This window comes from Vanessa atalanta, chromosome 19 (assembly GCF_905147765.1).
Source record: "Vanessa atalanta chromosome 19, ilVanAtal1.2, whole genome shotgun sequence".
In the NCBI taxonomy this organism is placed as follows: domain Eukaryota; kingdom Metazoa; phylum Arthropoda; class Insecta; order Lepidoptera; family Nymphalidae; genus Vanessa; species Vanessa atalanta.
In genome coordinates, this window is record NC_061889.1 from 768,645 (window position 1) to 792,866 (window position 24,222).

General features: G+C 31.2%; 1 protein-coding gene across 4 annotated transcripts in view; it reads right to left on the reverse strand.

Annotated features, from left to right (window-relative positions):
- Nucleotides 1-24,222, reverse strand: part of LOC125071506 — a 142,147-nt gene that overhangs the window by 57,421 nt on the left and 60,504 nt on the right. For 3 of the 4 annotated variants that reach the window (XM_047681789.1, XM_047681787.1, XM_047681790.1), the window contains exon 3: nucleotides 18,159-18,337. In XM_047681789.1, coding sequence (XP_047537745.1) covers nucleotides 18,159-18,260 — 102 coding nt within the window. In that variant the 5' untranslated portion in view covers nucleotides 18,261-18,337. Of the gene's footprint in view, nucleotides 1-18,158; nucleotides 18,338-21,501; nucleotides 21,681-24,222 lie in introns of those variants that run through there. The other variant, XM_047681788.1, reaches the window with a different exon arrangement.

Sequence of the window (24,222 nt, forward strand, 5' to 3'; positions counted from 1 at the left end):
ATCAATGTTTGGGAGTATAATTGACAAACGGATTACTATTCCTATTTATATATCCTCCCACTAGGAAAATATTTTACATTACATTATTACATTAACAGCCTGTAAATTTCCCACTGCTGGGCTAAGGCCTTCTATCCCTTTGATGAGAAGGTTTGGAGCATATTCCACCACGCTGCTCCAATACGGGTTGGTGGAATACACATGTGGCAGAATTTCGTTGAAATTAGACACGTGCTGGTTTCCTCACGATGCAATGTTTTCCTTTACCGCCGAGCACGAGATGAATTATTAACACAAATTAAGCACATAAAAATTCAATGGAGCCTGCCTGGGTTTGAACCCACAATCATCGATTAAGATTCACGCCTTCTAACCACTAGACCATCTCGGCTCTCTCTGGGCCATCAAATTACAAATTAGTTTACCTATATCATTAAAAACTTCATAAACAACGTACAAGATTAAATCCGGGCACAACATAACATTTAAAGCATATATTTTTTTAAATTACTTGAATAGAAGCGTTTTTTTTTTTCTTTTACGCTCCTGGCGAAGGAGCTAAACTATTTCTAGAGATAAGTTTATAATTCACTGCGTGTTTTGCGACAAAGAAAGTATGTGCAAAAATTCCATTGTCCTCACCATCGAACCACGTAAGGATTGCATTTTTCGAACAATAACATAACTGAGAGTCAATGGGAATACCACGGTTTTATTTCATTAAAATTGCGAAGTTCGACTTCTTTGTTTTTAAAATTATTATCTGACATAATCTACTGCAGGCGCGAACCAATAATACGCAATATAAATGCGTATTATCGGTCTGTATGTTTATTAGTTAATAAAAATACACTTTAGTCAAGTGGGGAAACCTACAAGCGATTTGAATGGTCATTTTACAAGTGTAAAGCTATCAACGGACTGGAATGTAGATTCCACCTAGATAACAGCAAGAAACGGGAATCATATACAATTAAATTTATTATAATTAATTAAAATCAATGATTACGAATTCCACGCTTTCTTATCTTCTATATAATCTTGTACCGTATAGTATGCATTATTTATTCATACTTTTTTTAAATTAAGATTTTAATTCAGTAATTGACAAAAGCCGAGATGGCCCAGTGGTTAGAACGCGTGCATCTTAACCGATGATTTCGGGTTCTAACCCAGACAGGCACCACTGAATTTTCATGTGCTTAGCTTGTGTTTATAATTCATCTCGTGCTCGGCGGTGAAGGAAAACATCATGAGGAAACCTGAATGTGTCTAATTTCAACGAAATTCTGCCACATGTGTATTCCACCAAACCGCATTGGAGTAGCTTGGTGGAATATGCTCCAAACCTTCTCTTCAAAGGGAGAGGAGGCCTTAGCCCAGCAGTGGGAAATTTACAGGCTGCAATGTAATGTAATTGACAAAAAGTAGTACTTAACATTGCGGTGAGCGTGCCAATGCAACTGCAGGCCCAAGGGCATCAGACCATAGCTCCCAGGTAAGTGCGACAAGGGGTCTTAGGGATGTGGTGGCTAAGCACATTGTCTATGTAAGGAATACTTAATGGGCGTAGTGTCTATGGGCGGTAGTGACCAGCAACTATCAGATGGCCCATTTTCCCGTGTGCCTAATTATTTCAAATAATAAAAAAAAAACAAAATTAATTATTAAATGAATCCTCATATAAATGTTTTACATAATATTATCTTTACCTCAGCTTGATTAAAAGAATTTAGAAATAAAAACATTATTCATGAGTATTCATCTCGTGAGTCATTCGATATTTAAGTAATTTACATTCGGTCAACAGAGGTTATCTGGCGTATTTAATTTAATTTCCTTGAAAACTAGTTATTCGAAAGATATCTATTGAAATATGTATAATAAAATGCCACTTTAAAACAAATCGTAATTATAGTACTATACGAAATCTTGTAAGTTTGTTGTTTTTAGATATCAACACACAGTAGATCCTTATTCCAGTAGGCACTTGTAGGGCCTACTGGAATGTAGCGCGGACTCATCAGATATTCTACCTCAAAACAGTAGTGTCTACTTAGTGTTATTGTTTCGATTCAAAGGTGAATGAGCCAATGTAACTACAGGCACAAGGTATATGTATAACATCTTAGTTCCCAAGTCATAATAGATAAATTTTTCTTACATTGTCGATGTCTATGGGCGGCGATGACCAGTTACCATCACTTAACAACAAGTGGCCCATTCGACTACCTATTCTATTAAGAAAAAAAAAAACCGAATCATTTGTTTAATATTTCAGTTGTTTTGTATATTTTAAACTAGGACGATATCACATTACAAAAAGGAATCGCCATCATGACGATAATTTCCTATTATACGGCGTTTTATTAGTACTTTCGCAACGGTAACACTGCTTTCTTGATTTTAAAACCGCTCGATTTTATCTTGATAAGAATATCGCAACGATTATCCAAATGTAATCATCGTATTTTTTTTACAAATAACAACAGATTTCGTTTCCATGCATGCATGAATGAGATGCATTCCGTGTACTTTTTTTTTTCATTCCTCAGCTAAAGAAACCCGAAAATAAGTAAAGCTTGATTAATAATAAGATATATTAAAATAGACCAAAGAATATATAGTTCGACTAAAACAAAATTACTTGTTGTGATATAAAGTTAATAACTTTATTATTACACATTTTAAATAATAAGAATTGCATTAGTGTAATAAGTTAATTATTCCAAGAAATATTTTGAAGTGAAATTAACTTGTAAGCTACAAGTGCGGCGTTTCTGACGGTTTGAATCAAATGGGTCTGAGGCTCAGTGACCACCACTGCCTATACACATTGGCGCATTATGAAATTTCACCTTCGGTTACTCTTCAAACCAAGGACACATTTAATTTTTTTTTTTTTTTTATATAAAAAAAAAATTAACTTAAATACTTCGAATATAATGTTGGTATATCTAGAAGTATTTATACGCAAGGTCGTGCAGTAACAAGATGGAAAGATCAAGTGAAAGACTCATCGTCCTCCAAATTTGACACGGTCACACAGGACGCTGGACGAAGTCGATAAAACTGACGACACTTCTCACGAGCAACTACAAAGAGATATTAGCTATTTCTTTCTCATATTGAAAACTAGTTGTTGTACGCGGCTTAGCTCGCGTTTTAGGTTTTAGTTGGCTGGTTAGATATAAAAAAGTATCCTACGTCTTACTTTGGGGTTCGGTTCAGTGGTTTACCGTGAAAGAGCAAGAGTCAGAGCAAGACAGACAGAGTAATTTTCGAATTTATAATATTAGTATAGATAGTAAGCAATTATAACATTTTCTATCTTGTCGTTGTATTTTCCATTGATTATCAAAATTGTAATTCTTTTTATTGGATAACGAAATTTGATTTTGAATATAGAATGAACGTAGCTTCCATAGTTTTACTCCACGGTAAATTCCGTTTGTCATATAAATCAATGTGTGTTCGGTGAGCACTCAGCCTTAACCTTTGTCAGCTGACCGCGTAGGAATTCTGCTGATTGCGTGTGACTTGTGAATAATTTGCTATGTCTTTGTTGATAAATTTATCGCTTTCGAAAACATTAGCTGGCTTTTATTACGTTTTAGTTTTGGTCACTATTGTTTTAGTTTTGGAAAGGATCAACTTTGTTAAAGCGTAATATCTTTAAACCCAATGATGTCATATAATTGTATATACTAGTTTTCGCCTGTTTCTAAGGTTGGGGAGGGGGGGTGTATTGTCACGATTGTGTTCTTGTGTCAGGTATGATATCCTCATCAATATGTTTAACAACATGTCTGCAAAATTTCATGATGATTGATGAGTTGAAACATGAAAGTGTAACAAAGATATAAACAAATTTTCTTACGCATTATAATATCAGTTAGAATTTAAAATACCTAGAAGTTATTAAATTACGATCTAGCAGCTTCTTGTAAATAGCACAGAAAAAATAAATTTCGATTGCGATAAAATATGTTTGATCAACCGACTGACGCAATAATTAGCAAATAGTTTCTACGCATATCGCGAGTTCAGTTCCTGTTTTTGATTCCTAATTATAATATTTACTTTTTTTTCTTGAATGCAACATCTTACACAAATAGTAAAGTATTCATCGACTGCTTGGCGGTGTTAAAATATCACGAGGAAAACTGCGCGTCGGATGAGAGGCATGGTGTATAAACTTTAACGCTACTCCTTAAGAAAATGCTTTTTCCCAGAAGTGTCACGCACATGTTTAGTCTTACTTTAGAATTATGAAATGGTTTAGGCGTTTTTTGCTACGGTTAAGAAAAAATATCTCTTGCATTTGTGAAAATAGTAACTTTTTGCGTGTGTATTGTCACACACAACTGATTCAGCTATTGTTAGTGAGTATTTACGTAAAGCTGTTATTGTATGTAAAGTTTGTATTGTAGACTTACAACTATTATAAAGAAGTTAATTTGTGAAAAGTAAAGTTTACTTGCGACTTGTATTATTGGTAATCGACATCTTTTGACATTCTTAAGACTAATTCATTTCATCTTACAAATGGTTCAATGTTTGATATATCGTCTATAGCAAGGATATATCGTCTATAGCAAGGATATATATATCGTATATAGAAGAGCGGAAGCGCCGACGTGGTGGTTTAGAAAATTAGGTTGAAGGTTTTTACTTTAAATCCTAATATACTATGTTGTTAATTTTTAGTAACATATATATAGCACTCGGGAATAATGTAACTTTCTACCTGTAAAATATTTTTAGAATTGAATTATTTGTTTCGGAGATACTTCCTACATAGAAACAAACAACTACCTCTTTATAATATAAGCGTAGATTACAATAAACTGACACTACTGCTTGGTAGAAGCCTTCGCTTCTTTTAAAAAGATTTGAGTTTATTATCAACTCTGCTTCAGTGCGTCGAAAAACATATAAAAGAAATCCTTAAGATTAGATATAACTATACATATACAATAGGGTTAAAAATATACTACCATTGATCTATATTCCACATTATTACCGGTTAGCTTACTGTCTAATTAATGACCTACATGGGTATTAATCAGATGTAAATATATATTTAGGTAAAGGTCACTAACGTCACTGACACACGACGGAAACGCAAATAATTACCTTAATTACATCGGGTACAAAGGACACTTATTAAATTATTGTGCGACTCTCCTTTTAACCCGATTAAAAAAATAAAGGTTTTTATTATTATAATAGGTATTTCTTTTATTCATCGCCAGACCTTTTTATTCGTGTGTTTTTGTTTAATGAAAATAGACAGGCAAACAGGCAAATAGGCCCCTTGAGACATTATGACAATGATCTCTTACATCTCCAATGCGTCACCAGCCTTGAGAAATAATATTTAAAATCTCTTACGCCTGCAGTTACACTGGCTCTCTCACCATTCAACGGAAGTCTACCTGGGTGGTAAGAAGGTACATACACAGGCGGACTTGCACGAAGTCCCACCACTAAAAGCCTCATTGAGCTACTTTTTATATATTATAAATGGATTTTTAACATCAGGAATGTCATTCTCTTTTAGAAACATTTGTTAATTTATGAAAAACTAGCTGAGACTAGGGATTTAAACAAGTCACATTTAAAAAAAAAAAACGTATAGCACACAAACCAATGATGGTTTGTGTGCTATACGATGGGGATGACCCCATATACGGTCTCGAGGTGTGAATTAAAAAACTAGTCGATGTCCTTCTCCGAGATTCAAACTATCTTCATATCAATTTTTATCTATATGGGTTCAGCAGTTTAAACGGTACCAGACAGAGTGACTCTTATTAATAATATTATTATATCTATATCTATTATTAATCTATATTTATATGATAACAAACTCAAAATAAAAAAAATCTTTATACAGATACGTTAAATAATCACTTTTGTATCGTCATGTAATTACTGAATACAATGTAAATGTATCAATGTTTACAGATTCCAACGAGAATCGATATGGATCTCAGTAGTAAATTTATGTAAACAACGATATTTATTATTAATTTAATTAAATAAATAATACTCAAACAACAAGATGTTAAGCTACCTAATTAATTACCAGATTTAAGATTTAACGACTAAAAATTTCTATCCACAAATTTCAACTAAAATACATTTGTATATAATTGTAAACGTATATAAGAACGTATGCTCTATTAGTAACAAGTATAACTATAAAAATAGATAAGTTTTTATTATGTAGAAGGTAGACGGACGAGTAAATGGGGCAACTGATGGTAAGTGGTCACCACCACTCATAAACATTGGCGCCGTAAGATATACGCCACTAAGCTCAGGAGCTAAGATGTTATGTCCCTTGTGCCTGTAGTTACACTGGCTATTACGGAATGTTTACCCCTGTTTATTAGAATTCATAATAGACTTTGACCTTCTCGACTGACGCAACGTTTTGCAACCATACTGATCGAATGAATAAGACCTCGTAAATGGATTTCTTATCCGTGATCTGTTATAAAGGTCTTGCACTTGTCACCACTGATTGTAAACTTATTACAAATATATTAATCTAAGTACTAACTAATGCTTAGTCACTGTGTAGATTAATGTTTGTTGTGTATGTGTATGTGTAACTGTGTGCATTAATTGATGTTGTATTGTATGCGTTTTAATAGGTTTCTAGCCGTGAACATTTGCTGTATTTTGTACGACGTTTTGAAAGAATATGTTATCTGTATAAGAAAAAGAAGTTAAGCGTTACTAATGCTGCTTTGTCTGCTTAATTATCTTTTTAACAAAGTATTTTTTTTTTAAGTAATATGTAGGTGGACGATCAACTGGGTCACCAGATGGTAAGCGGTCATTATTGTTCATAGACATTAGCGCTGAATGAAATATTGACAGTTGCTTATATCACCAATGCGACACAAAACTTTTGAAGCTATGTTTTGCTGGATCTTGTGCGACTGTCGTTGGTCTGGCTTACTCATCTTTCAAACTGCAACACAATACAAAGTACCTAATAGCGTTTCGCCGAAGAAAATATGATTAGTAGGTGGTACCTATAAAGACCAACTAGTGGTACTTATGGTTGCATCACTATATGTTTACAACAATATTAATAATTAATAATGATGATGAAAAAAACATTTTATTAAAACCTCCTTAAGGCTATAGGTTTCTAAAAGAATATTTTACCCAACAATAAATAGACAAATCATATCATTTTAAACAATATTATACATATGTATATATGATATAATAAAATAGGCAACTCTAATTCAATCTTAGGTGGTCGTTAGAATAAACGAAGGGATTGTTGTCAAGTAGTGAAAAGTATGTCATTCTTTCAAGCAAAGGTATTTACAATCAATTTAATTTAATTTTGTAAAGCTTGATTATAAATAATATACTTTAAACTTAATTAAAATAAATATATTTAGATTTAGAATTATGTTTAAAGGATTGTGTAATCTCATTTTTGTAATTTTATCTTCTTACAGACATTCGTTTAAAAGAATTGTATGTTGCATTGTTTCGTTTAAGATTTCGTCAGTTTTCGATCCTTGGATTTCCTAACGCAGCTTCTGATGGACAGATAGTAAATGTATGTTAATAAGATGTCAAAGAATTTGTTTAAATTATATAAAAACCATTTAACGAAACCTTTGTGTTTCCGCCGCGAGCTGTCACGATTCTTGAATTATTTCCGACCTTCGAATATGAGGCACGGGGTAATGTGTTTGGTATGATTACAAAAAAGAAAAAATTACGAAATAATTTCAAATTAAATATAATAAGAGTTTTGATGGATTATAATTTAAGGATCAAGATGTCACAACGTGTATCACAAAGGCTTCAATTAATGGTCATCAATCCGCTTCAAAGGTTGGCGTGTAGTTCTTTAGCCTAACCTAGCATAGGTAAGTCCTGTTTGTCAGTGTTAAATTTTAAATAATTCTGTGTTCTTCTATTTTATTTATAATAACATTTAAAACTTACGATATCAAAGAATTTGTGTGTCATCAACACCAAGTGCTATTATTCAAATGGGAAACGTGTTGAATTCAACAATCACGTATCTACAGAAATATATATGTATGTGTAATAACGTAATATACCTAAAACTGTAACATCATAACTATATAAAAAATGTATATATAACTACCACTTATTATATATACAGTAAATAAAACAATATCATTAGTTTGGAGTTTATATTAGACTATTTATCGCCCGCGGCTTATCTCGCGTTTTCGTTAGCGATTAGGGATAAAAAGTAGCCTATGTCCTTCCGTAAAGTTAATCATATTTGGTACAGGGGTTTGCAACGAAAGAGCAGTCGACAGACAGAGTAACTTACGCATTTATATTAGTATATAAATATATGTAAATTTTTACTCTTAAACTAAAAAATTGTAACAAAAATTTACATATATAGATATATGTGTTTTATTGGTTAATAGAATCTAATCCGTCCTTTATGACACGTTGACATGACGGTCATGAGTCGTACTTCAGATCTCTCAATCACATGTATGTACAATTGCGTCGCAGATGAATTTATCTTCAATCAAGAAATTTCCTGACACTGTACTGTAATGTATGACTCTCGTTGGATCATATGATTGAGAAGATCGGTAGGTAATTAATTTTATGTAAATTCTAATATACATAATACAAGGAACTTACGTATATCGTACATATATATTTATATATATAGTAGGTATTAACCGACTAAACAAATTATTTATTGAAATAAAACTAGTTTTTAACTGATTTTAACTCTGCAAAGTGCTCGAAACGTCGGGATGTTAAAATAATTAATATACGCGATTAAATCCGTTAAAAACTAGTTTTATTTCAATGTGTAATAATCGCGAAAATCTAAGACAACATTAAATTATTTATTGTATTATAAATGGTTGTAGTTTTTAATTTGACAATCAATAAGTAAGTGTAATGCATTTATATTTAATTGATGATTTTGATTTGATTCGAATTGAACTATTTTATGGGAATTGATTTCAGAAAACGTTTAGAAATAAAAAAAAATGTGAAGAAAAGTTGTTTTACAAAGGTTATAAGGGTGGAAATAATCTGGCTCGTTATTCTGCCGTACACCACACGCCCTTTCAAAATCCCAATGCAACAATTCAACGAAACAATACGAACGAAATGAATTACAAATATTCTATACATCTATCTTTGTTGAAAAATTAACGCATTCCATTAATTATAGATTAGTAAAATTCTACAACCGTTTCGAACTATACCTACGTAATTATATTTAAGTAGCAAAAATGGTGGCAATTTTTTATATTAATATTTATCGCTTTACTGTTATCGTGATTTTGTTCGTTTCGCATTTATTTCTTATCGATATAAAAATATCTAATATTATAATATGCTTCTATAATAATCATGCGTGAGTTGGAAGCAAGAATACTAGCCGCATTTCTTTGTCTTGTGAAGTTCCGGTTTGAATGTTGGGTGACCCAGTGTATTACAGGCACAAAGGACAATGCATACTAGATATATTCCGTGGTTGACGGTGCATTGGTGTTGCCTCCTCTAGAGAAGTAGTTTATATATCTTACAAAATCCACGTCGTTGCAAGAAAATAAACATTATTAAATTAAAAAAAAAAAGACAAGAAAATAAATAACTCAATATAACACATCGACATTTTCAAAGTTGAGAACGAGTCAAAAAAATAAATAGTAGACAACATTTGGACGCTACACAGACACACACACACAAACAGACATGGCTGTCACTCACACCAAGAAAATAAAATTGACCCGTTTGTTTTAATTCTTTTGTAGTGCGACACTCTATCTAAATATATACACATAAGTCTCTTAAATATTAAACAAAAACATTTTGATATACATACGTTTTGAAAAAGTCTTTAACGTACAGACATCACTTGTTACGGATCTATTATATAGATTGACATCTAAATAGATACAAACGACATTCGTAGACATTTAATTATTCGTCTCGTGTATAATTAATTACATTATACATTCATTTTATTGACGATAATTAAATTTTATATCTCAGTTGACTGGTATTATGGAATTTATGTATCTAATACGATTTGTTTATACAAGGAATTGCGTTATTATACAGTCGTTAGCTATATATAATGTATTATGTAAAATCATATATTATATTAAGTTCGTATAATATAACTAGTTTATTTGTTGTTTATAAGGGCAAGAATAATTTCAATGATTGATTTTGTTTTTAAATTAGATAATTTTCGTTTGCAACAGTGTTACCTGATCTTGGGTACAGGCGCAAATAAGGATATTGGAATGAAGTAGGATTAGGGCTACCAAAATCGACCCAGTGCTTATGTATTATTTATTGATTAGATTAATAAGATCGTGTATCCTGAGAAAAATAATGCAGGGCTACCTAAGATATATTTATAGATCTTTCAAAAATTAGTAGTCTAAAAGGACATAGACTACTTAATTTTGAATCACCCTCGATGGGGTAAAATTATGGTGATGGTTTATGTGTATAGGTAAAGTTTTTAGATTTCGCGCAGATAAACCCACAGGTTCAGCTAGTATTCAATGACACAAAAAGTACTGAAAAACTTATGAAAACTAAAAGTTAATTCACCTCTCCTTCCATTCAATTTTATCTTTTAAAATGACCAATCAAAAGCGATTGTAAAAATTGAATTATTATTTGATTTTCATTCGATTCATTTTAGTAAGTTTGTGTTAAGTAACAAACATCTAAACACACAAGCAAGATTCGTGAAAAACTTATCTTCAAATATTTCACAATGATTCAGGCCGGTCTACTTAGCTTGTTTGCGCGTGCGCATTATCACGTATGTGGATCGCTGTGCAAATATTCGATTTGTGTCACAATATATTGAAAAAGATTCATTGATTAAATACTGTATGATATTTGTACGTATCATGCGGAAATCGCTGATAATAGTTATTGTTTAATATTATATACCTCAAATTTAAATACTAGGTACATTTAGATTGTGTAAATATATATTATTTTCTACTAAGCCATTAAAAGGGATTAAATATAGATTATTCCGAGAAGAACCGTCAAGAATCCCTGTAGTTTCTTTTAAATGTATAAAGTCTTAGTAGATCAGTGTTAAGGTATAAGTGTACATTAGTCCACTAAGCCTACCCAGCTCTTTTATTTAAAGCATATCTATTAAATCTCTATCTTAATCAAAACCGAAACTAGGTGACAACGATCAGGAAATACAGTAACGCACTTGACCCAAATATGTAACTGGTTGAATGCTCCAATTAAACAATAATGACCCTTAGTGCCATAACAATAGCTGTCACTTAAATAATTTGCATTAGACTTATTTACAAACATATAAATTGAACCTTATTTCTATTAGCGTAGAAGCGAATTAAATTGTCGATATTATCAAACAATTGTCAATAAACGAATTTGCATAAATATGGTTCTATGTTATTTAATATTCAACCTTATGTTCATAATATTAAGGGTTAAATTTAAAATTATAAAATCATGTATTATTTTACAGTTAGTTCCGACTAATTTAAATCTTATTTCTATGAAGTTAAGGTCGTATTATTGCGATTTATAGTCGCAGATAACATTATAAATGAATACTATGATTGAAAGTAAGTGATAGGGGAGGTAGGTAAATCAGACTTGGTATGCGGCCATGAATCTCTTACTTCCTATATAGTAAGGTTTAAAACCTACTTAAGTTTTATATAAGATGAATAGTTCATTATTTTATTATTTTTCAAAAATGGAAGCCCCGGAAATTTTGCACGAATATACGCTTTAAATAAAAGTTCCAATATACCAATATATTTAACTATACATACACAAGTTATACACGGACATACATAATATACATATTTGTAATAAATATCTACAGGCGAATTGTGATACACTTCTTTTTTTATGTTAGTTACAAAAACGAAAAATAATTCTCGCAGAAAATAAAATTGTTCTAAATACGCTTTTAATATGAAACATTTGAATACTAATTAATTATTGAAACTGCTTGATTACCTGTCTGTATTTTTTAATATTCTAGTTCTACTGAATATGATTTTGTATTTATAGATACGACAATAATTGTTTTAAAACTGCGACATTTTAATGGTTCTTGGTCAGATTTGAATCTTCAACCTTTGCTGAATCGACATGTGATATCTCCTAGACCACATCGGCTGCAAGTTAAATATACAACAAAAAAAATCGTATAAAAGCTATGGAAGTAATGCGACAAGTTTAAGAAAAATAAACGACAGCCTTCCGCGTTACGTTAAAGTAATAAAATACAAAAGTTCATGGCGCAAAAGTGGGCAACTGGACTTTCGTATGCCTTTGTATTGAATAAATTTAACATTATTTTTATAATTTATTATGCGGATGGCTAGTGAAAGGTTGTTGACCATGAATTGATTTATCGAAAACGCCTTTACACCCTTTATTTTGACGTCACGAGTGCTTTATGGGATGTCTCGTTTCATCACTTGTTTACACTTTACGTAAATGTTACTTGACTTTCATATTAAAAGGTTACATACATTTCCGGGGTTGTGAGTACTATTTTTTTGTGTAGACATAATGACTAACTTTACATAATAAGTAGTACGTGCGTTAAATGTCATTTTTGATTGTTTTCACTATCGCAGCTGCCAAAATGTTGCGTGAACAGTCGTTAATATATGTAAATTGCAAATTATAACCGGACCCAAATAACGTACAATAATTACAAGCATCATTATAAGAATAACACTCGCTGTATAAAATCATGTAGGAACTACTTAATCATTTCGAATCATATTTTAACATGAGATATGACGACAAAAGACGTTTGACCTTTAGGCGACTTTCATATCAATTTCAACTACATAATTGTTTTCAACGTCCATCCATAACGAGCCATCGCTGGGCTCTCCTCTTAATAGACGGTATAGACTTTACTCCACGCTGCTCCAGCTTAGCTAACAATCATTTTTCATAACTTCGTGCGATACACGCTGAAGCTATATTTAGTGTTAAATGTCTAGTAAAAAAAAATCTTTAAGTTAGTCAAATTAAAAAAAAATAAAATTGCAGTAGATATATTCTACATTCACAATGTTAGAACCATCTTTAACATTTCGCTTTACGAATGACCACCATATTAAGGATACAAATATATTTGATAGGAAATTAATCTCTACACGAAAGTAACAAGGAGTATAATCGTGTTATCTTAATAGATACGAGCTTGGAGATAAATCTGTAGGGTCGTCGAAGGTCGCCCGGCCGAAATGTCAGCTGCATGCAGACAGGTGGTAACAAAAATATGTTAGGGTTGTTACACATTGACACAAATTTAAAAGCGCGAATAAATAAGATCGATTAAAATACATATAATTGGAAACATTTTCAACAGCGAGCATTTTACGGTAATGACATTAATTAACGTGACTTTTATTGTTTTTTTTTTTTTTTAATATAATTACACAAAGACGTTTCAAAAACAACATAACGTAATTATAAATTCACCAATATTATTGCGATTTATTTTTAAAAACAATTTAAATGTATATATTTTTTAAATAATTTAATTTTGCACTTCTAGACTTATAGTAGATTAACATTTATGTTTTGTTGAGTTACATCTACAGCTACAATAACGTCGTCAAAATATTCCTCTATTGAATAAGGGCCTTATCTGTTGTTACGGTTTGGAGCTGTGTAAAGCTGCCGCAAGCTACAGCGCTCAATTATAAGATAAATAATAAAGAAAGATGAGATACAGAATAGGTTTTTTTTTTATTATTATCCGTTAGTTTTTTCTTTTGCCGATCATCTGCTAAACCAGTTTGAATTTGGTGTTCAGACAGTTTCAACTCTTCGTAAGTGGTATATTATTACTTTTACTAAAAATGCAGACATAACACCTTAGATTACACTTGAATTGCCTTTACTTTCCGCCATCTTGTTTATTTCTTGACGTCATAAACTATGAGATACGTGTCAATACAATTCGATGTCATGTTATGAATGTGCATTTGGTTACTCATTGTTGCAACTGAAACGAACTGATGAGTGTGTAACTCAGCCAAGCTTTTAAAAAGTTTCGACTAGCATTGCAATACTTTAAGAACTTACTTCGCATCTCAATCGTGAAATGTTGAAATTTGACTTACGGTGATACGCTATTTGGATGCTTACAATATTAAAACGATTATGACAGTAAATGTCGCTTATCACTTTTTGACATTTCACGGTCGTGTTCTGTGGATAGTTTTGAGTTTGTTCGAACAAAATATTTTTACAGTTATTGATCGAGTAAATCAAAAATATATCGAGCATAAATGGAGAGAGATATATAACCTATGCTGCAATTTTGTAATAAAATATGGAATTTAATTCAGTCAGAACTATATTGATATATAGAAAAGCACGTTCGTATGTTGTAATTAATAGAAAAAACGCAAGTTTTAATACTTATTTAACACGTATTAGAGTACACTTGAGGAAAAACTTAGAATAATTTTATTATTAAATGTTTTCGAAACATATTAGCCTGAAAAGATATATCGTAATGTGTATGTGTTTTGGTGGCGTGTGAACGTCACTTAGGTCTTCCTAACGGCATCCGAATTTGATATTTTTTTTGACATATTTGTTTGGGTATCTGTATGTATTGATTTAGATGGACCCTATAGGTGGCGCTGCAATTGGATTCGAAAATATTCCTTTCGAACGAGATCGGGGCAGGTAACTAGTTTAATATAAAAAGTTAAGCAAGTAATGTTATACAGGCGTTTAATTCTTGTGTGAATTTTAAAACTTATCGTTCATTGTTGAAATTTTGCACATAATTCTTATGCTGGTACATAATACAAAATATTTTTCGTAATTTTTAACCAACATATAATATATTGATTTTAATTTATTTTTTTATCTCATTGAAGAAAACGAATGAGTCATTAGCATGACATTCGACACATTAAACATTTTTGTCGCCCTTGGCACGCGACACTTGTAGCGAAAGGCTTTAAAAACTAATCATTAATATCACCTATATTTCTATAGCAATAAGATTTAAAATTATCAACTGTATCGTCTTTAAGGTCGTTTTAGGAGAATTTATCGAAATTTGGATCTTGGACAACAGACATAAAGTTCAATATGTAATAGCAAAGAGAAGTTAGCGAAGAGTGATTTGTTATAGCAAGCATCCTTACCAAACTATATAAGGAAATGTTTATTTAATAATAAATTATTAAGATGAAACTGCTTCGGGAACGATGAAAGTAAAATTTCAAGGTCGAATATGATTGCAACGATTTTATGTAACATTTTTGATTAAAACGGTTGGTCGAAATATTTTTGTATTAAATCTCATCAGTTAGTATGTGTGGGTCATATTCTGCAACTGGAATTTAAACCAGTTCCACCTTTTGGTGTTCTCGACCAAACAAAAGATTACAATCTACTAAATTTTATGAAGCCGGAGACAAATAAATTGAGGCATATTTATATATTTCGATTAACTCAAACGTAGATAGTGCAAGTATGTATAATTGTATATTTTTAACAACTTTCCATACGTAGTGTTGTGCACATTATATCGATGTTATTTTTTAGGCAGGCATTAATATAAATAATATAAATAATATTAAAACAAAAATATCTAATCAGTTATTACCTCTGCTATAAATTAATCATTATTACACATACGAGCTTTTGTAATGACACATTAAATTAACATTAACAGTAGAGAACAGGCAAGCAATAATTACTTAGTTTACTCGTTTTCAACTAAGTTACCTAAGTAAAACTTTTTTAATATACAACCTGCATGAAAATGAAGAGCTACTAACTCAAGGCTTTTTTATTATTTAAATAATCTTATGTTGTAGATGTAATAATTAATATTTTTTTAAAGTAAAGTTAAGCTCATGATTTTACTATTTTATATCCAAAAAGTTTACATTGATATTTCATCAAGCGTCACATAGATCCTTTTCAAACTAAAATAAGTAATTCAAATTTCGAGTTCTTCGAAACATTTATTAAAAGATATTAGCGATAGCAGTAAAAAAAACAAGTCTTCACTTGAAACATCGGAGGCCAAATAATTACATTTTTTTTTAAATAATAAAAAAACCGTTATTGACCACGATAATGAAAATGAAAGTAGTTCTTTTAACGCGATGGCGAGATTTTTTTTATTTCGTTAAATATTTTTTGTATAATATACTCGATACACATAAAACTTTTAGTCCAAGTCACAAGCAACATAAACGTACAAGTGGAAACGTACAGGTAGATAGTAAAATTAGATGAGTAGTTTAGCGAAAAAAAATATTTTTATAACGTAGTGTAACTAATATTACTTTCGTCATTCATAAATAGTGTTTTATCCAGTCAACACAAGAGTCTTTAACGCAAATTTTATCCTAAATATAAGTCTATGTTGTTTGAAATCAATACAAATATGGCGTTAAACTGAACATATCAGGAAATATTTTTTTATATACCGTATTGTTATATATGATCACATACTATCAGTTGGATCAGTTGCATTGCGTTTGACTTTTTATGATTTTAAAATTCCAGTCTATAAAACAAAAGGGAAACGAGCGCGCGGAACGTTTAAGTCGGGCAACAAAAGCGAATACAAATTGGCTATAGTACAATTTTGTCAATAAGTTGCATTTTTAATTTTGTATTCCGCGCGTTCAATCTCGAATTCAAATCACGTAAGCATGGTCGCGTGCAAAAGCTAGATTGAAATCATAAGTCAATGCTACCGAGGAAAGGTGTAAACTTACGCTATAGCCGGACTAATGATGTTTTGTCTACAGATAACAAGTCTAGTATTTATCTGATAACCTGTGTAACTCTAATAACAGCTATAATTATTTACTGATATGCAAAATAAACACATTTGATAAACATTGGTTTTCTTTCAAAACAGACCGAAAGTATATATGTATGTATATATAGTGGTTTTTGTGTTCCGGTTTGAAGGGTGAGCCAATGGACAGGCACAATGGACATAACATCTTAGTTCGCAAAATTGGTAACCCACTTTGAGGAGTGACCACTTACCATCAGGTGGTCTATTTTTCCGCTAATCATAAAACAAAACGTAAGTATCGTAGATAAGTTGATCACTGCTCCATTGGTTTACAAGACTACAAATGTAAACCTTTTTTGCTCATTCGCAATAGAATTTAACCAAATCAATTAAACGCCCGATAAGTTGCTTCAGAGCTCGTGACCCTCTATAAATGGTATCGTGTTTCAATAACGCGGCAGCGACGCCGAGATAGTCTACATGTTGTAATCTTAACAATAGTATTCAAGTGGAGGGGGTGGTATCGGTGGTCACTGCCTCACGTGTGATGAAATAGACAATTACGCTTCAATGATTTAAAATCGAAAAGCTCGTCACTTTCTTCCAATATGAATGTAGGTTAGATTATTAAGATGGATTAACAAAGTATCACTGGTGTACAATATCACTAACACTACGATGCGTTTTGGTCGGAGTTGAATCGAATTATTAAGAACGTATCTATAAATTAACAGAATTATCCAGATTCAACTGAGGATTCGTTTTGTGATGAATACAATCCCGAACGTTTGACGACCTCCGTGGTCGAGTAGTGTGTACACCGGTTTTTATGGGTACGCTACTCTGAGGTCCCGGGTTCGATTCCCGGCCAAGTCGATGTAGAAAAATTCCATTAATTTTCTATGTTGTCTTGGGTCTGGGTATTTGTGGTACCGTCGTTACTTCTGATTTTCCATAACACAAGTGCTTTAGCTACTTACATTGGGATCAGGGTAATGTATGTGATGTTGTCCAATATTTATTTATTTATTTAGAACGTATCGTAATCGTTAAAATTCGAAAGTTTGTAGAATTGTCCCCTGTAACATATATTACTGCTTTGATCGATCTTGTTTGTACACTAAAAAATGTAGTGGACTTATTCAATTATATTTACGCAATTTGCACAAATATGGTAAATAACGCAATTAAGAATCATTGTAACAAAAAAAGTATCTATGTACGCCTATCAGTTGTGACGAATTGGTTCAGACAAATAAGGTACGTTAAGCAAAGTCTGAGACATAATTTATGTACTTACCGCTTTAGAATAGCCGCTACCTGCGCTGCCATCAGACGAATTGCTAAGCCTCCGTTCGCTGGGCGCCGGTGGTGACCACGTTGTACCGCTGTCCGACGGCATGGTGGCATCACATCACTGAACCGTCACTATGTAACACTTCACTTCACTGAACGTCCCTACTGTTCATTATGTGTTACCTGAAAAGAGAACACGTGTTTTTTATTATATTTAATACTCGTTGTTACCTGCGGCTTCGCTCGCGTTTTAGAGGTTGATGTAAGATTTTAGGCATTAAAAATAGCCTTTGTCCTTCCAAGGGGTTCAAGATTGCTTTATAACAAAATTAAATTAAATTCTGTAAAGTGGTTTGGCCGTGAAAGAGCAACAGACAGACATACAGAGTTTCGTATTTATAATGTTAGTATTAGAATATAATTTAGTTAATAATTTCTATAATAACGTCTTCAGACTTTGTCCTGCGTTTATAGGTATATATTATACCAATTGTCATGACAATGGCCTGAAAAGTATAAAAGATGAGGTGCCGCAGCGTCATAGCGACGAGTTAAATAATATTGATAGGATGAATATCTCCATAAAAAATGAGAACCCTGTACTAGTTCATAAAAAATAAATACTATATGTGCGAATCTTTATACCAATCTGTTTAACGGCGACAAAGTCGCGCAAATCACTAATAAAATTGTAGAAAAAAAATTAAACTTAAAACTAATTCCATTATTTCCAATAACGTCATATAATTATAGCGAAATACGCTGTGGTAATTGAAAAATTTTAATGAATCCAGATGAAAGTTTATATCGTGAGATAGTAAATTGCTACATAAAGATTAAACAATTTTAAAGTGATAATTAAAAATTAATTCCATGAACAAACACTAACAAAATCGATCGATTTATAAAACTTAATTTATAATTTATTTAACGAGATAAACATAAATTTAATAATTAAAGACTTTTCAATTTAAAAGCGTTGTTGTATAAATATTTATCAAGATGTTTTATATACGCTAAATATGTGTAGGTACCTACTGATATATAAATACAATTTTTTCTATTCCTAGAAATATATAAAACTATGTTTATTCTTGTTTTCGTTATCTCACGAATCGATTTAATGATGATGAATATTTGAGTGTCACTAAAAATACAGCAGACGTCTTGTGTGTAAATGTTACTGTAAAAGCTCGAACTAGGGTAAATCCTAAGATTTTCCAGTAAAACTAAGATTTACCAGTAAAATCTAAGATTTACCAATTCTTAATGGCAAATGCCCAAAAGTTTGCGATTCGAACTTTTACCACCATTCACTTAGTAAATCTTAGGATTTACATTTAAGGCACTGTGAACCTTGAAAAAAATCATGTCATAACGTATTATAAAATAATATCCGAAATGAAAATAATTTAAATAGGTCAGGTGAGTTATTTAATTACTATCGTTTGATACCTAAGGTTTTGATTAATAGTTAATTAAAATAAGTGATTAAGAATTACTCATTGTTTTAGCGTCCCTTTATAATAAATAATTACATTTACCAACTCATATCGGTAAATCTTAGGTTTTACTGGAAAGTCTTAAGATTAACCTTAGTTCAAGCTTTTATAGTAACATAAATATCTAATTGAAATGACGATCAGTTAAATCTTAAAGAAGATAATGACAACGCAATTTAGTCATAGTATAAAAACCTCATGAATAAATATCTATATGTTCTATCAGGGTGATCGGTCAAAAGATGTCAAATTCTACAGACATACTAGCTCCCATTTGATATATACCTAATATACATAGATACCGCCAAGTGCGAAGTCACACGAACACGCTAAGAATATCATAATGATGTTTCGTTAGTTAACACGCCCATCATAAAGTTTATTATGTTTTTTTTTTTTCTTTATTTACATCAAAACTTCACACAATCAGGAAGTTACAAACTAAATACGTTTTATGTAACGAGTAATGTTTTAGTTACATAAACAATTGTTGGCGAGATTAAAAAAAGGTTTATGTAAAAGCAGACTAGTCGGTGTACTCTAACGAGTTTTTATATAAAATAATTAATTCTGGTCGTTTAGAAATCAATTATAAACTATATTAAAAAAAATGTTTTTTTAATTTATTTGAATTTAGAATAAAAGATACGCAACACAAACTCTCATTATCATACACACACACACATTTTTATAGAGTTTATTGTTAATGTTAAATGTACACTGAATTTGTTACGAAGGACGAAAAAAGAAGACACAGGCCTGGCCTATTTTAGATGTCAGTGAACACCGAATAATGAATTACATTTGTTGTTATTACTAAATTAGTTGTAATTAAAAAAATAAAAACATATATTATATTTATTAACTGAAAGTGTCCCAAGGGTCCTTTATGCCTGTCATTATTAAATAGTATGTTGTTCAAAACACATCGATAACATAATCAATAGTTTCTAAGTATTATATTGCTTAGAATTCGAATATCATCTCAGATAGTATTGAATTAAAGATAAATCGTTATCATTCAGCTGACCTTATCGCACTGTGCTCATTTTTGATATTAAATATATAAAAGATCGGGTAAATTTCTCAAACCAGATAGACGATAATGCTTTTACAGAATTAGATGATGGTTCTCGCCACCACACCCGTATTTGGATAATATTAATACACTTAACACAATGTTTTAAAAGTATTAAAACATCAAACCGTCCCGAGAAATTACAAATGCTTAATCACCAAAATGGTACAATTGTTAAGTTAAATCTTCACTTTCCCTCCTCCTTTCCACTGATAACATGAAGTACTCATTAGTTTTATTGTAGAGAATTCCGAGATCTTGGGATATTGATTGGACGTGTTGGTAAGAATAGTTAAATCGAACCTCGGCCATTGCCTAATTCTTATATAGAAGATCGAAATCCATTATAGAATAATAAAATAACCGCTAAGATTAATTCGTCTGGTATTTCCGAACTGCCTTGAAGGTTTTGAGTATCAATAAGAAATTGTATAGCATTACAATATATTGAGTACAGATTGATTATGATTTTTTATTTTAATGGATTGCTCAATAGAATTTACGTATCTATTTTATTTGCGTAATTCGGGTACTTATCACCTTTATACATGCGATTCGAAATCCAATGAAAGATATTTCAATTTATTTATCTTTTTCGAGTCTATTTTTTTTATCTATTCATATAATATCAATCTTATCGGAATTGTTATATTTTTAAAATTCGAACAGAACACTGCCGTAATAAAACTATAAATAAGTTATCACGACGAAATTACGAGTCGAATATTTATTGCTTTAGTAAAAGAAAGTTAATATTTTTTACAGACCATATATCGGATAATACACATCCGCGTTGAACTCAATATCGCATGAAACAAGACACTGGCGTGGATTATGCAACACAATGGCAAATAAACTTTAATTACGAATAGTATAACCAGCACGTAACGCGGTTTAGCGCACGGAGCCACTATCTCTCAATAGTCGTACGTCCGCTCAGTACCGCGTCGCGATCTACACTGACGCTCGATCGAGATCAATTACGTTGTTTTTTTTTTTTCTTTTTTATCTCGTGAACAAGTTCTCTTTTTGATTCGATATTTAAATTTTCATTGTTTGTACTTATATCTTTAACTTTACGGTTGGATGAGTTTTTCCTTATATAAGGTGATGCGGGAAATTGAAATGGATTTAAGAGAAATTTTTTACAAAGCGACATTTCGCCTTGTAAGAAATATCTCAGAACATTTAAAATTAAATAATTGTAGTGTTTAATGTTTAATGCAATTTCATATAACGCAAGTCCGTATCTAAGAATCCAGACTAGATACATGTCGTGATTGTAGGGTTCATAATTATGGAAAAATTATTATTAATCATAATATAATGCAGCGATTGATTTATTAATCGATGATCCATCAAATACGTCAATTAAAACTATTAGAATTGAGTCACTTGTATACGTACACACGTAAAGATAGACTATTACGGAATCATAAAATTACAATTGGAACCGTAGTATTAAATATATTTATCAAGAACAGATGTTTTTATATTATTTTCTGTATATTAATGAGATCATCACGTGACAACCAATTAATTTAATTCAACGAAAGGCAGTATAATTATAGGTTACTAATTCTCGGCCCCGATTTCGCGCAAGTAATATTCCTACTAACGAACACAAATCCCAACCCCCTGTTTCCCATTTGAAGTTGAAATATTCAAAAAATCCTTTTTTCATCTACGCGAAAGTTTTAAGTCAATCAGATCAATACTTTCGGTGTTCTCTTGATGAGTCAGTCGGTGGTAATTCGCTTTCATAAATAGGTATCAACATCTTATTCTACGTATAGGAAAAAAATAACTTTGACAAATGATTAATTTCAAAGGCTATAAACAAAAAATGGTAACTCCATATTTAGATACGCGAAGTCTTAACAACGCTTCGGCTCTTATGTTTTGAATTACATTATCGTATTTAAATTACAACCTTTATAATATATTTTAATAAGAATATTGTCATGTCTGAATAAAGTATTAAGTCCTTTCATTTCCTGGATCTAAAAGTAGATTACATTAGTTCTTCCGGTATTTCCTACAGTTACCAATTGAGTAATGTATTGAAATGAATCTTTGTATCAAAATACATTGTCTAGTTAAGCTGATACTTGTGCTATTCGTAAATAACCATTTGAAGAAGGTAATATTTTAAATGTATAACCTTTTCTAAAAACAGGGTTATCTGCGTGTATTTCTTCATTGAATATACACATATTAATCATTGTCTTTTAAACAATTCTATTTATAACTGGGGGAAAGACTCGTTTTCCTGTTATAGTATTCGGATTATCATACACCACGTCACTTTATGTCGGGATTCTTCCGCCATTTTTAAACAATTTTACTAGCTTTATCTATCCGTTAGAGCTGACAGATACCAAACATAGAATGTTTTAGTTATATATTTTTTTCAATTTGCTTTGATGTATTTACGAACCGCTAAACCATCGACAATTACAAGTATTTCAAGCCAGTATCCTGTTCGGTTATCAAGTATCGTGACACATTGAGATCACTACAATGGAACAACCGCAATCTAGAACTAGGGGAAAGTTAGGGTGACTAAGTATTTAATATATATCTGGACTTCGACAACCTTTAGTTAGCAGTACATTAATATATAATTATTGATTTTACTAATATCTTATGGCTTATATCAGGTAAGACATAAGCACCTTCAACTAATATTGTTCACGCCGATGTACTATCGGGGGTTCAACTGGTGAACGTAACAAGAGAAGAGCTTTCCACAGTTCACAACTCTAATTTTATTTGATCGCTTCATACGTTATTCCACGCTATGTGTCATTTTTAAATCAGCGCCATCTATCGCTAGCGGCTTGTAACATACGCAATTATACAAATATTATAAAAGCAAAAGTTAGTTCTTATATATCTTAGCTATTCAACCAATGATCTTGAAATTTTGCATACATGTAATGTTAGAGAATAGAAGAAAAGCTACTTGAAACTTCAATAATATAATAGAAATAATTATACTAACAATAAAAATGATTAAAAAGTTTGAAACTATTTTCAAATTGAATTGTTGTTTTTCGATATTTCATACTTTTCATAATTAAAAAAAAAAAACGTTACAGTTGTAAACAACCTTGATACTTGTATACAATATTGTGACAGCACATAAGTCTTGTAATGTAAGCGCGAACGGCGAAAGGCAATCAACTGTTAATTATATCAAGGCTAAGTATTTTCCGACAATAATCCTGTTGAATAAATTAATATTAAAAAAAAATACTCATATTTCTTACTTTAACTGCAATTTTTTTACAATTATTTTACCAATAATATACATACACTAGATACATATCGGATAGTAATAATCAATGGTATGGCATTGATACTATTCATCGATTCTTACTACCGAGTCCCGATTCGCATCTTTATATGAAAAATACAGGACAGTTTATCTGAATCCCAGTAAGACTTACTGAAGTAAATCTGAACAGATGAATTCCATTTAT